General features: G+C 37.2%; 2 protein-coding genes across 3 annotated transcripts; one reads left to right on the plus strand and one right to left on the minus strand.

Moving 5' to 3' along the window:
- The first annotated feature begins 1,857 nt into the window (after positions 1-1,857).
- Positions 1,858-4,097, plus strand: MAX2 (RNI-like superfamily protein). Its single transcript, XM_079015778.1, has one exon. The coding sequence runs from the start codon at positions 1,945-1,947 to the stop codon at positions 3,973-3,975; it is 2,031 nt and encodes a 676-aa protein (XP_078871904.1). The 5' UTR covers positions 1,858-1,944; the 3' UTR covers positions 3,976-4,097.
- A 109-nt stretch (positions 4,098-4,206) lies between these two features.
- On the minus strand, positions 4,207-13,453 carry LOC145068777 (uncharacterized). 2 transcript variants are annotated; one of them, XM_079015777.1, is made up of 17 exons: positions 13,164-13,453; positions 11,743-12,135; positions 10,746-10,949; positions 10,223-10,411; positions 9,434-9,693; positions 9,226-9,345; positions 8,979-9,068; positions 8,124-8,219; positions 7,521-7,607; positions 7,127-7,220; positions 6,771-7,041; positions 6,090-6,213; positions 5,823-5,842; positions 5,429-5,585; positions 5,015-5,303; positions 4,844-4,916; positions 4,207-4,479 (listed from the first exon to the last, which is right to left on the minus strand). In XM_079015777.1, the coding sequence occupies exons 2-17, from the start codon at positions 12,001-12,003 to the stop codon at positions 4,397-4,399; spliced, it is 2,418 nt and encodes an 805-aa protein (XP_078871903.1). In that variant the 5' UTR covers positions 12,004-12,135; positions 13,164-13,453; the 3' UTR covers positions 4,207-4,396. The 2 variants fall into 2 exon arrangements, with proteins under 2 accessions (XP_078871903.1, XP_078871902.1); XM_079015776.1 differs by having other exon boundaries at positions 9,226-9,357.
- Positions 13,454-14,760: the final 1,307 nt, after the last annotated feature.

A 14,760-nucleotide genomic window follows, 5' to 3' on the forward strand; every position in this document is an offset into this window, starting at 1 on the left:
GTGAGTCTCTTCACCATACCAATGGGTCTAAGACACCAAGGCTGACCCATTTTGTGATATGTGGTACACTAGCTGTAGTAGAGATATGTGGTATGATAGTTAGCTATATGCTAAGTGGTATGCTAGTGATTATATGATACTTACAGGGAAGACAATGGGGGAGCCCATGGCACTTGGATAAGACCTTGTAGGGGAGGCAATGGCTTGATAGTTAAAGACCATGGGAGAGCCCATGGCAGTCGAATGAAAGACCATGTGGGGGAGCCCATGGCTTGTCAATTAAAGACCATGGGGGGAGCCCATGGCACTTTGGTATAAGACCATGCGGGGGAGCCCATGACATCCTTATATGATTGTATGCATGGCTTATGTGATACATGTAGCTTTTATAGCTAATATGATATGTGGATTGTGGATTGTGTGTGGGGTATGCTCTAGGGAACTCACTAAGCATTAGCTTACAGATTGTGGATTTGTTTCAGGTACATCCGAGCCTAAGGGCAAGGGCAATGCTTGATGGCGTTGCGTGCACTCTCTCTCAGACATTTTTATGGGACACTCTGATGTTTTGAAATAAGATTGTAATTGATATGAAATTTAAAAACAATTGTTTGTGGGATTTCATGGTTTGTGGAAAGCAATTTGGTAATTAAAAACGAAAATTATCTTTTGAAAATTGGGTCGTTATAGTAGATGAATACATCTTCTTGCAGCGATCAATTGGGGTTTATAATGGTAAACTTATTCTGGAACTTTGATACATAGGAGTTCTTTTTTCTGCCGTTTTTCATATACAGATTGTTAGGAGGTAGAGAGGTGTGTCTGTCAACATTGATCGATGACGGGGAAAGGCTTACATACAATGAGTTGTTCTACAAGTACGTTTCGTTTCGTTTTGCCAAATCAATTTTGGTTGAATCGTTGTTTTCCATCTTCGTTCTAGGTTTGATTTTGATCAAAATCCATTCTCCAGGTTTAATATTGTTGAATCGCCATTCTCCGTCAATGGGTGTGGAGGGATTTTGTTCTGATTTGCTCTCGATTTCTTCCCCATCTAGGTTTAAAGTCAACGGATTAATTGGTCAGTGTCGAGTGCCTATTTCTACAGGTGTTGATTAATCGGTACGTTATGAACTTCGCCTCAAGACATGCTTGAATCACCATGTCTTTTTTTGCAACTAGCGACTCATGTTGATTGGAACTGTAAGGTCAAGCAAAGTGAGGTTGAAGGCTTTGGGAATAGAGAAGACATCATAGACACTGAACACACCGATCTGAACTAGTCGGCGAGCCAAGTTTCGGCCAAGAGTGGCCTCAGAGAAGTCGATTGGAACGGTGGATTTCTGGACGGAAGAAACGGCACCACATGTCCACTACTAGTGTTATCGATCTTCGATTTGAAGAAGATGGAGATGGATTATTTTTTAATTTTATATTTTTATAAATTAAAAATAAATCCATATGAAATGTAGGTAACCTCTGAAACCCAGACTAGATGGAATAAATAGACTTTAGCATCTTTTTGACAGGTAAATTTTTATTTTAATGGCACACACACAAAAAAGTACCTTTTAAAACGAAACGAAAAATTTCATTGTATTTTTATGTGAATAACCCTTTTAACTTTTATGGTTTAAATTAAAATATTATTATAAATATCTAATTTATTTAAACAAAAACTCTAGTATCAATCGAAATGATATTTAAAGAAACATTTATATTGAAATGATATTTGTAGATAGAAAATTTAATAGAATTAAATGTAAAATTTATGTAATAAAAATAATAGTTTATAAAAATGGTTAATCAAGCGAAATATTTATCGATTGAATAAAGACAAATTGAATAGGATTTGGTAGAAAAATACGCCTCATCCCTATCCCCTTTCAGCTTCAGTTGATATCTATAGCAAAGAATGATGGGCACAAAAAGCAGTACCTAACAATGGCTGTTTCCTTCTCCACCACCACCATCAACGACCTCCCGGACGTCATCCTCTCCAACATAATCGCCGCCGTCTCCGACGTCCGTGCCCGCAACGCCGCTTCCTTAGTCTCTCGGAAATGGCTCCTATTAGAACGATCAACCCGCACCTTCCTCACCCTCCGCGGCAACGCTCGCGACCTCTTCATGCTACCTTCCTGTTTCCGATCTGTCACTCACCTTGACCTCTCCCTCCTTTCTCCATGGGGCCATCCTCTCCTCTCCTCCACCGCCGCCTCTTATCCCGCCCTTTTCGCTCAGCTTCTCCGGCAGTCCTTCCCCAACGTTAAATCACTCATCATCTACTCACGAAACCCCTCCGCTCTTGAGCTTTTAGCTCCTCAATGGCCGTCACTTTCTCAGATCAAGCTTGTCCGTTGGCACCAACGACCACCGCAACTACCTCCCGGCGCCGATATACTTCCGGTTTTCGAGAACTGTAGAGATATCAACTCTCTGGATCTCTCATGTTTCTATTGCTGGACTGACGATATTCCTCCAGCCCTAAAAGCTCACCCTCAAACCGCGGCGAAGCTTACGTTTCTCAATCTTCTTAATCCGTCGTTTACTGAAGGATTCAAAGCTCAAGAAGTTGAAGAAATCTCTAAAGCTTGTCCTAATTTGAAGAAATTTTTAATAGCTTGTATGTTTGATCCTAGATACATTGGATTCGTCGGAGACGAAACACTACTTGCGATCTCAATCAACTGCCCGAAGCTATCACTTCTTCATCTCGCGGATCCTTCAGCTTTGTTAAACGCTAGAGCTGATCCAGACACACAAGGTTTCACTCAAGAAGATGCGAGTATCACAGTCGCCACCTTGATCGAAATGTTCTCCGGACTTCCATTGCTGGAAGAGCTCACCTTCGATATTTCCAATAACATCAGAGACAGTGGCCCTGCTTTCGAGATTTTGAACTCCAAGTGTCCTAAGTTAAGATCTCTAAAGCTCGGAAACTTTCATGGGATTTCAATGCCGATTGAGTCAAAACTAGATGGAATCGCATTGTGTCAACGTATAGAATCATTATCGATTCGAAACGTAGCCGATTTGACAGATATGGGGTTGATCGCAATCGCTAGAGGCTGTTCGAATCTGGTGAAATTCGAGGTTCAAGGATGCAAGAACATTACAGTAAGAGGAATGCGAACTTTCGTCTCGTTGCTGAATCGAACCTTAATCGATGTCAAGATCTCGTGTTGTAAGAATTTAGGCGCAGTTTCATCATTGAAATCGTTAGAACCAATCCAGGATCGTATCCGAAAGCTTCATATCGACTGTGTTACGGAATCCAATATCCATGACGAATTGGGGAATAACAACAGAAAAAAGCGCAAATTCGATTTCGATCTGAATGATTCAAAGTCAAGCGATTCAATGAACGAAACATGGTCAAAACTGGAACATCTATCTCTGTGGTTCTCGGTGGGGGAACTTCTGACTCCATTTCTATCATCGGGTCTAGAAGATTGTCCGAATTTAAACGAGATTTACATCAAAGTGGAAGGCGACTGCAGGCATTTCTCCAAACCATCACAACGAGAATTTGGATTACAATCCCTTTGTATGTTCCCAAATTTATCAAAAATGCAATTGGATTGCGGTGAAACGATCGGGTATGCACACACAGCACCATCGGGGCAGATGGATTTGAGTTTATGGGAACGGTTTTATTTGTATGGGATCGGGGCAGTGAATCTGGAGGAGCTTGACTACTGGCCACCACAAGATCGGGATGTTAACCAGAGGAGTTTGTCTTTGCCGGCTGCTGGGTTGCTTCAAGAATGTGTCATGTTGCGGAAATTGTTTATTCATGGAACAGCTCATGAGCATTTTTTGATGTTTCTTTTGAGGATTCAGAGTTTGAGAGATGTGCAGTTGAGGGAGGATTATTATCCTGCGCCTGAGAATGATATGAGTACGGAGATGAGGTCGGATTCGTGTAGTCGGTTTGAGGATGCATTGAATAGGAGACGAATTGAGGACTGAAAATGTTGTAATAACTATGATTGATTACTGATTAGATAGAATAAGGTGTAAGTGTAACCAAGATATTATCTGGAATAAGGTGTTATAACTATTACTATAAAAGATTTTGTAAGTTTAATTTATTGGTTGCGTTAAAATGTCAAATCATTAGTTCCAAAATATATGTTGAAAAGGTTTGTAAAGTATAAGTAAAATTTGAGAGAATAACAGAACAGATGTTAGCAAGTCAAGTGAGTCTTGAAAGAGAGTTGTATATGATTGAGAAAGGAAAGGCAGGAATAGTATTGTTCCAAATAACTGGATTTATACAGAAGTCAAAAGTAGTGGAGCCGATAATATTTTGTAAACCTCTCTACTAGTAGTATGTCTTTGTTGTTTAAGTTTGATATATGATATGAAATGATATGATGTGATGGTTCTCTCAACAGAGGGCATATTCGCAGTCTAGCAAACGAACCAAAATGTCCTCGCAGCTTGGTCGCTCAGCTGGTTCTGCCCAGCAATCTGCAAAAATCAACTAAAATAAGCTTCCCTGTGCTTTCTACTCATTTTATGAAAATGGTGTAAATTACATAAGTATCATTTTATTGACTCAAACACTTAAACCATTTTCTGTAGTGTTTAAATCATTATACACTGTTTTTTATTAAAGCATTTTCCCTGGTTATACAATTTATAAAAACAACTTAGAAGAAAATCGGCAAATTAAAAAAAATATATATATATATATATATATATATATATATATATATATTAATTTGTTGGCTAAATTGATAAAATGGTGAAAGTACAAGTGGTTTTCTGTGTTTTTAGATGATCAATGTTAAAGTCGGAAAATATATGAAGAAATAAAAGAAGAGAAAGATACCAGCAATGAGCTTGCCAAGTGGACCTTCAGGGATCTCCAGCCGTGAGCCTTCATTGGCAACAGAATACACAACCTAAAAAACATCAAAAGAAGAGAAGAGGAGGGCATTCACGTCTTTTGCACAACATGAGAAAAAAGTAATAATGAGGGAGGGGCTTGGCTGGGGCTTACCCTCTCAGGTGGCAAACCTTCCCATGGCCTATTGAGAGTGCATAACTCCCACATGATGACACCGAGGCTAAAAATGTCACATTTTTCAGTGAAAGGTTCATTTCGGATTAGTTCTGGAGCCATCCATTCAGGGGTGCCTGCTGACGTGGAATCTTTGACGGGTGATTCTGTCATCATTCTTGAAAGCCCAAAATCACATATCTTTACTGTCCAATGCTTGTTCACAAGACAATTTGCACTTTTTATGTCGCGGTGAGCTATTTTCATTCGGTGAATGCACATCAACCCTCTTATCACATGCAAAACACCAATCACAATAACATCAACTCCACATTATGTAAATTAAAACTAATCAATATTTTATTTACAAAGATCAAAAAAAATTATGTTTATTGTGGATTCCATTACACTAACCTGCATATATCACGAAGCATTTTAAGTCTTCTTCGCCAGCTGAGTTTCTTCTTCTGACCACTTAAATGGATCAAGTAATACAAGGATCCCATCTCCATATATTCCGTCACCATTGATAAGCGTGGAGGCCTTGTGCACGCACCAAGAAACAATATAACTGACCAAATCAAAACACAAACCATTTTTTTACTCCAATAACTTTAATTGCTTGAAGAAAAAAAAAATGTCAACTTGGTGTTTAAACAAACTCTACATACACGCTTGTTACTTCACATATTAAACAAAACCAGTTGTATGGTACCTTCTTCATTTAGGCTTTTCTAGTAGTTTAGAGTCAGAATGCAACAATATTTCGGAAAAAAAAAAAAGGATGCAAAAGGAGACAAAGACATACCATTTGGATGTCGAAGGCGACTGTTAAAAAACAAAAGGAAGGAAATGAAGGAGTTAGAAGCATATAAATAAATAAATCTTTAACTGTTAACCTCTGTAGGGCTATTACATAGATGGGGAGGAGGGCATTCTCGTCTTTTGCACAGACAAGAGAACGAGAGAAATTGTCCCACCCTGTTCCATATTATTATAGGGTGAGAGTGGGACAAAAACTGCAGATTGTGTCCCATTGACACATGTAGAAACATCAAACAGATAGGTAAGGTACCTGAGGATGGAAATCTCATTGCAGAAATCTTCCATGTTCTCAGCTGTAAGATCCTGTTCAAGGAAAACTTTTATTGCTACTTCTGTTCCATTCCAAATGCCACGAAAAACTTCCCCAAAGAATCCTGGATAACAGAGATCAAGAACAGAAATTACAATAACATTCTTATTTATCACTTGATAATAGTTTTGCAGGTTTCCATATGCTTGTACATAAACTAGAATACCATAAATATTGTACGACAAATAAGCAACCAAAACAAAGGAACAAGAAAATCCCAAATAAGATCATTATAGAAACTAGACATTTTGTAGCTATATTTTAAAAATAAGTCATTAAAGTTTTAAATTGTTTTGAAGCATGTGTTACTAAAGATTAACAAAGAAAGTAGGCTAAATTGTACTTTCCATTCTATTCCATGAATGAATGAAAAAAAAAAATCATCACCCAAGGAATGAAAATCTACAAATGGAAGGAATCACATTTCTTGAGGAATGACAAAAAAAAAATTCTCTTTCATTGTTATACTCTATTCCATCCCTATGCTAATTACTACATACCAAATGCTACCTTACTCATATATAGCTGATTCAGTGGCATAGAGTAAAGTCAAGTTATTGAGATAGAGGGATATTTTGGGAATAATCATACATAAAAAAAGGGTACATAGATAGTACATACCAATTCCAACTCTGGTGCCAACAGTAAGTTCTGAGAAATCAATGTTCCATTCTTGATAAGGCAGAAGAGGCTTATTTTGGAACATGGGTGAATCCAGAATTTTGTTCCATGTTGAGACTGTTTCATCACCATCTGGAATAGCAGGTCTTCCGGAAGCTGGATGCCTGAATTCATGAGGAGATGTTGGTAATGACATTGCCTTTTGAGAAGCCTCACCCTCCCTCTCCCTTTCAAGACTATATAAAGATCTTCCATCATTCTCATCAGTCTCCTAAACCCATCACAACACATTTATTAACAACAAACATTACAGACTCATCAACCCTTTTTCACATCTTACAAACACTAACACTTACATCTTTCTTAAGTTCTGGATTCTGCAACCGAGTGTCCACCTGTTCTCTCATTAGTCGATTCTGTTTTAATGTTTCATTCATTGCACGTACAGCCCTGAATGTTAATACAAGTAAAAAAGATAAGAACACCATGTTATGTTGCCTTCAAGAAAAAAAAAATGTTATGCTTTTTATGTATCTTCAATCGTTATGCAAAAGAAAACTATCACAATTCATAAACAAAATCACAGAGCTAGTAGAATGCTGTAATAGGGTTATGCAAAAATTAACCTTTCTAAGTGTTTTCTGTACTAATATACTTGATAAAGATCTCATTGAATACTTCAACTTATCAAGGAAACGTTGATAAATGAAGTAACTAAAACATAAAAGTTAAAAATTAGAAAATATCAACCTTACGATGTCATCGCCAATTTCTGGAGTAATACTAATGCTTCTTCTTCGGTTTCTACGATGTTCAGACGTTGATGTGCCTTCTGATCTGTAGGTACACAGATTTAAAATACACTGTGAATAGTTTTCTTTATTGATGTATGATACTCTAGAGTGAAATTTTATAAGTGTCACTTCATGAAAACAAAGTATGTTGCATACATAATTAGATATACAACTGCTATAACAAAGATACTGTAAACTTACAGAACAATGAACAAATGCTTGAAGGTTTTTATTGTATATTATCAAGTGTTTTTTGATGGCATATTTTGATTTGTTTCAGGCTATATTACAAGTTTTTGTGCAAAAGACGTAAATGCCCTCATCCTCATTATCAAAGAACCGTAAAAAGTTTGTCAAGTCCAGCCCAGTCCCGTGTAACAAATGCAGACTAAAACTCAAGGGCAATAGTCTTTTTAAGTCTCAACATGCTATAAAGGTAATACTTGGTAGTCAAAGATTTTTTGATATTAGCAAACATAAAAACATATAAAGATGTGCATGTCTCATAAGTTTATAAAATGCAGAAGGCAGAAATATAAGTTGTATTGTATGAATGAACCTTGATGGACCAACATCATCAGGATACTCTCTGAATGATCTTCTATCACCACCAAGCATGGATCGGCCACGTGCTCTCAAGGAAGGATGCTCTGGACTGCAATATCCAATACAGATATAAAAATCAGTCACGTAATAGAGTATCAAATTATTATGGAAGCATAGACATTAATAAACAAGTTAATATGAAGGAAAACATGATATTACTGAGGCATGAAAATCATTTATCATACCACTATTTTTGTTTTTTACAGAAAGACTATATATAGACTCTGAGGTTGACATATGTTTTAGACCTCTTAACCATATGTATCATATAGTCTTTGTCTTTTGTTTAATCAATAAATAAAGGGCTAAATGCAAGAAATAGTACCATACTTCAATTTATTTGTTTACTACAGCATCATGCTTCCATTTTTTTCTTAGTAAGACAGTGTACTTTGAAAATTGTACTCACATATAGCATTGCACTTTTAAAAAATTTACTTATTAGGACTTAGGAGACTGTATTTGGAAAATTCTGCCCATTTATAGCAATGAAAATTGCTTTGTGTATGCATGACATTGCTATAATTGGGTAGACTTTTCAAAGTACAATGTTGTACAGTGTAAATATATATGGAGCCCAAGATTGTCTCTCCAAAAGAGCCCTTTGTGGAGAGAAGGGGAACTCCAACATATACAGCCACTTATAAGACCATGTCGCACCTATGTGTGATACACTAAATATAACAGTTTCTGAAAAATATTGACAAGGTTATACTCTATTTTGTTGAGAATGCTATCTTTTTTCAAAAGGTTGTCTATAATCACATGAATAATTATAAAACCACATAGCATGAGACATGAGGATCACCTTGAACTTGCAGTCCTTGGTTCATTTATCACCTTCCTCCGGCTCCTTCGCCAAAATGAAGCAGCAATATCTGGTTCACTATGGGATATACTGATGTATGGGAAAAAAATGTATGAGCTATTAATTACAAAGCTAGAATAGTTTTATAAGTAATTAATAAATTTCATTTGCTGTTTAATGAAACAAACAAAAATAGAATCCACATTCAAAGAAAACTTATTAACATTAGGACAAAGTCAAAGCGTACCTCCATTTCCCATCAATGGAGGATGCAGAACGCATCATTTTATTCCTCAATGAAGGTCCAGGAACATTCAAAGATAAATCCAATCTCCTCTGGTAATGAAGATTGTCATCTTTCTCAGAACTGCAGTAATGACTAAATAAATAAATAAATAAATACTGGTACTTCATTTCAGAAAAATAGAATATGTATGGGAATAAAAGGACATAACCTCTCGTTGTCTATCCTCTCTGAAAAGCCATATAAAGGGCTGTTTGGTTCTAGTGGTGAATCACATGAGTCATTTTCTGCAGAATCACTTTCTCCAGCTGCAGAAATATGGGACATGAATATTGCCTTGGTTGACCGGGGTATGAGTTGACCAGGAAATCGCATTAGGTCAACAAGTAGTTCTACAGAATTCAGAACAACTACTACAGACATATGCTTATATGAATCTACACATTCACCAACTCCTTCATTAGGTATTCCCTATAAATCAAACATAAAGTTAAATGTCTGGAAAATCAAACTAGATGATATAATACAAGACTAAATTACAAGTATCGTCCCTGTGGTTTATGCGTTTTTTCAATATGGTCCAATAGTTTGAGTTTTTAACTTTTTTGTCCAGGAAACATAGTTTCATCACGTGACTCTGTCAATTGTGTTGCACATGAGGGTAAATATGTCTTTTTCCTATTCTCTCTGTTTAACACCTCTTGATTGGTCAGCAGAAAGTTAAAAAATGATAAATAACTACAAAGATTGACCACTTAAGAGTTGCAAAAGAGACAAAAAAAAAAAAAAAAAAAAGAAGGAAAAAGACTTATTTACCCTTGTGTGCAACGCACATGACACACACTAACTCCAGGTTGTCAATGTTGTAAAAGTCAATGACAAAGTTGAAAATATAACGTTATCAGACCATATCCAAAAGAAAGATAAAGATAAACTACAGGGACGTTTTTGTAATTTAGTCTGTGAGGGGTATAGATGTGTCGCAAATTTTAGTACTTACCACTACCAATCTACTTTCAAAACCTACAGTATCAGCAAGAACTTTAAAGAGTATTGCTCGAGGACGACATGAACCATTTTTTATATGCCCCAGCAAGTGGACCCCACGACTGCCAGGGACATTAGAAGTATCCTCAAGTGTAGCTTTAAGTGGGCTGTCAAACTGTGGTCTCTTATAGAAATCTGACACCTGTACACAAAATAATGAAAATCATTTATTTGTTGGTTTCAAATCTTCCTATTACAATTTACAACCTTGTTGCTATTTCTTGTATAGTTGTATTTAATCTATATGCAAAAATATGGTCTTGAATACTGAAGCATATTAATTAGTTTCATAATCTTTGATAAAATACAACCTACAAGCCCTTAGTGTTTCCCTTATAAGTATAGAGGTGATACAATATCGTAGGCATTAAAGATATTACAATAATTTTCATACAAAACAATTCAATCAACAAACAGAAAAGTGAAAAGAATTTAATCAATAGAAGGTGGAAGAGAAAGCGAATTCCATAACTCACCAGTCCAGCAATCTTTTTGATAATGGCTGCAGGATTTGAGTTCAGACCTTTCACTAGTGTGGAAATTAGTTGCTTTAGCATGGAAAGCTTCTTGTCTTTTTGGGAATCAACAAGTATGATATCAGCTTTCACACCCTCAAGTTCTAAATCATGGAGCTCCTCCAAGGTAGGAATATCATCAAAAAGATCCTTGAGCCTCTTATCCTGTACATATTATAAATCAATTAATGCAATACAACATCATCTAGAAAGATGTAACACTTTAAGCATATCTGCTGTAAAGTAATTTCACTTGTTCACCAAAAGGGGCAGATTTGCAGCAAAGCTACCATGTTACAGCTATTCATAAGGCAAATGAAGAAAAGTGTGACTTATGTTTGAGCTCTGTGAGCTATAAGAGATAAAGAGAGCAAGAATGGATGCTTTCTTTAATGGAAACTACAACTGTGGTATTGATATTTTTAAGATGATTCACACTAAATCCCTCAAGTGGGGCTACACATTTTCCAGCTTCATAATTAGGAAACCAAGCACACCACTTAAGCTTTAGAGAAAAACTTATCAAAGATCCAATACAGAGGAGTTCTTTGTCATTTTCAGTGTCTACAAAGTTAGCCAATATGAGCATTAGAAATCAAGTTAAATGTTATCTGATTATCTCATATAATCATATTCAAAGGGTTCTCATATTAACTTTCTGGAACTATAAAGAATGGATTGGCAACTGGTTATGAAACAAAAGATGTACATAGTGAGAAGAGATGTCTAAACAGATGTGAAAAAAGAACACTAAAGTTTGTTATGCAAAATGCCTCATTTCCATGTGCTTTTTTTAGATATGATCTCGACTCCTTTATAATGAGCATAGCATACATGCTTCAGGCCTTCAGCTTTAAGGTAACAGATCCAAGAAACTTATGAAGCTGTAACCTTCAACTACTAGAGCATGTTAACCAAATTAAACATCTACATGAATGAACAAAGTGTAAGTACTTACATGAATGATTGAGTAGAAACCATTTGGAATAGGTTCAGAAAGTACTCCGGTACGCCAAAGAATTTGTGATGCTGACTGAGATTGAGATAGAAACCTATCATATGTACTGCTGCTCATAGATCTTCTATGAGTTAGAGTTTCTTTTTTCGAGTCCAATGAAGCAGATTCAAATTTATCAATTAGCTCTGAAGACCACCATGCATTACTAGAAGCCCCTTGCTCTGAGGTCCCTAATTCATCACGTGCCTCTTCCATGTTCATCAATAGATGAAGCAAATTAACAACACATCCCTGTTTATCCCCTAAAAGACCTTTTTTGCACCATGTTTGAATATAACCCCGTTTACTAGAACAATTTCTTCATTTAAGCCCCATAGTTTAACACCATATGACCTGCAATAGACAATAATGGGGTTAACCTTGCATCGATTTCACTAAGTTGAATGATCAAAGTTGGTAACAAAAATAACTGTATTATGGAAATATGGAATCCAATCAACAGCTGCTGACAGTAGTATGATGAAGAAAGTACAGTGAACAATTTGCAATAATAACTAATACTTTGCTGCTTTAAGTAAGATAGTTTCTTAATAGATCTGGAGCAAACATGGTAAAATACTAAGATGCAAAAGAATATTCACAATTGACAGAAACAAGATACAGTCTGCAGAAAAAACAGCTGTTCTACACAATATTGCAGAGCATGGGTTGTAAGGAAAGAAACATAGAAAAGAGTGAGAGATGATGAACTTTCTTCTTGCATTTTACAAATTCCGGCTTCAAATCCTCACTCAGAAGTACACCCTTGTATGTAATCAACATAAAGCACCATGACTTTTAAGTCATAAAAATACAACACATGGGTAGATGAAGTTACCCATTCTATTACCTTAGATATCACATTCTCTTCACCATCTTATCAACAAAAAAAGTAGACATCTAAAATGAAAAAGGGCGTAGCAGACTGGAGCTCTAGTTGAAACTAGTGACTCCAAAACAGATAGAACATCAGCCCAGGGCACTAAGGGGTTTCTTGCCAGATAATCACTACAGATTCTGCTATCTATTATAGCATCATCGCCATTGCACAGGACGATTACAGGGCTAGCCACATTCCATAATTGGACATTTTATTTTTAACCATTAAATATGATGAAATCTTCACAAGGCACGAGCATTTCTTACAAACTCCAAGCACATTAAAATCATCAAAAATAGAGAATTCATAACACAATTAGATCATTCAATACCCAGATTACTAATCAGAAATTTCACCGCCAACTATGGACATCATAACATAAAATTACAGATTAAATGTAACCCTCGAAATGCAAATTTGATCATTCAACTTGAATTCAATTTGCAGAAATCTAGCAGCGACAAATCTCATAGATAAACTTCAAGAAATACTCAAGACTCACCTAAACCCTCCCGAATCCTAAATTGAAGCCAGATGCCGACACAAGTGAACTAACCACCACTTGGATCCGAGTACTTCACGGCTGATAACAAATTGAATCTCTATATCCAACCAAGAAGAGTTTCATTTATTCCTAAAAATGAGATTTCAATCCACCAGTAACGGAGAGAGAATCAAACTGCACAACGATTTGTGTGCGCGTGATGAACGTCTCGTGACAATGATGAGAGAGAAAACGTAGAGATTCAAACGATGAGGAAATATCAGAGAGAGAAAGAGAGAGAGAGAGAGGCGGGGGATGGATTCAATATTTATTTTATTTTTCGCTAATAAAATGTTTATTGAGTGATTTAATTTATTCTTTCCAATTAGATTATATTTATTCGGTTTATTGTAACAAAATTATATAAGGATATTAATACCCATGCTATTTATGAACAATGCTACGGAACCACCAACGATCCACGGATAACCCCCGAGTTCATCAGTTTCTTCGTTGCCCGTCTGTTTCTCCACTCATATTCGCATGTACTTTGCACGTATGTAACATCCGGAATATCAAGAGTAAAGTTGAAGGGCTAAAAGTGTAATTGGGAAAGGGCAACTCGGCGAGTCCACGAGTGGACTCGACGAGTAGGGTCGCGACTTTGGTCGCGTGTTAAGTGGCCAACTCGGCGAGTCGGCGGCTGGACTCGGCGAGTTGGTGTTGAGTGGAGAAAACTCTAATTTCGGAGGATAAGCCCTATATAAAGGACATTATACCCTCTCCCCAGCCTCTTTACCCTCCCTTGAAGTCCAGAAAACCCTAGAAACGTGATTGTGAAGGATTTGAGTGCATTTGAGACTTGGAAAAGGAGATTTGGAGGAAGATCGTGGAGAGTTAGGAGGCTTGGAGCAAGGGGCTTTGCTAAGATTCGGATTTCTTTGCTATTGGGGGCTTCCTTTTGAGGTATTATCTCGTTCTTGGGCTGTTATTCTTCTAGATTCATCATTCTTGGAATGTGTGGGAGGTTTAGCTTGTGGTATCTTGAGTTTGATGGATAGATCTGAGGTTGCTACCTCAGATCTGGAGTGGAGGAGGTTTAGAGTGCATTAAAGTCCTTGTTCTTGAGTGTTTGGTGAAGCCATCTTGTCCCAAACCCTAGCCCTAGAGTGTAAAATGCCTAGATCTCTTTGGATTCACGTAAAGTTTGCCACTTTACGTGATGGATGGGTTGTAGGAGGGTAGATCTACGTTTTGGATCAATTGCATGGCCTGGAAGGTTTCTGTATGGGATGGGATCTAGAGGCACTCGGCGAGTCACAAAGGTGTACTCGGCGAGTTGCTTGAAGATGGACTGGAACTCGGCGAGTTGGAAGAACAACTCGGCGAGTAGGTTAAAGATAGCCTTAGACTCGGCGAGTCTGTTCTTGGACTCGGCGAGTTTGGTCATGAGGTCTTAATCCTTCTTCAGGGTGAGCTGTGTATCAGTGAGTCAAGGGATGACTCAGTGAGTCGAGTGAGGAAGGACTCAGAGTTGTTGGACTCGGCGAGTCTCGGGGTGACTCGGCGAGTTGAGTCGCGGATTGGGGGAAATTCTAAGCATGGGGACTCGGCG

Source organism: Lactuca serriola, chromosome 8 (genome assembly GCF_051521515.1).
Source record: "Lactuca serriola cultivar US96UC23 chromosome 8, Lser_US96UC23_V15, whole genome shotgun sequence".
In the NCBI taxonomy this organism is placed as follows: domain Eukaryota; kingdom Viridiplantae; phylum Streptophyta; class Magnoliopsida; order Asterales; family Asteraceae; genus Lactuca; species Lactuca serriola.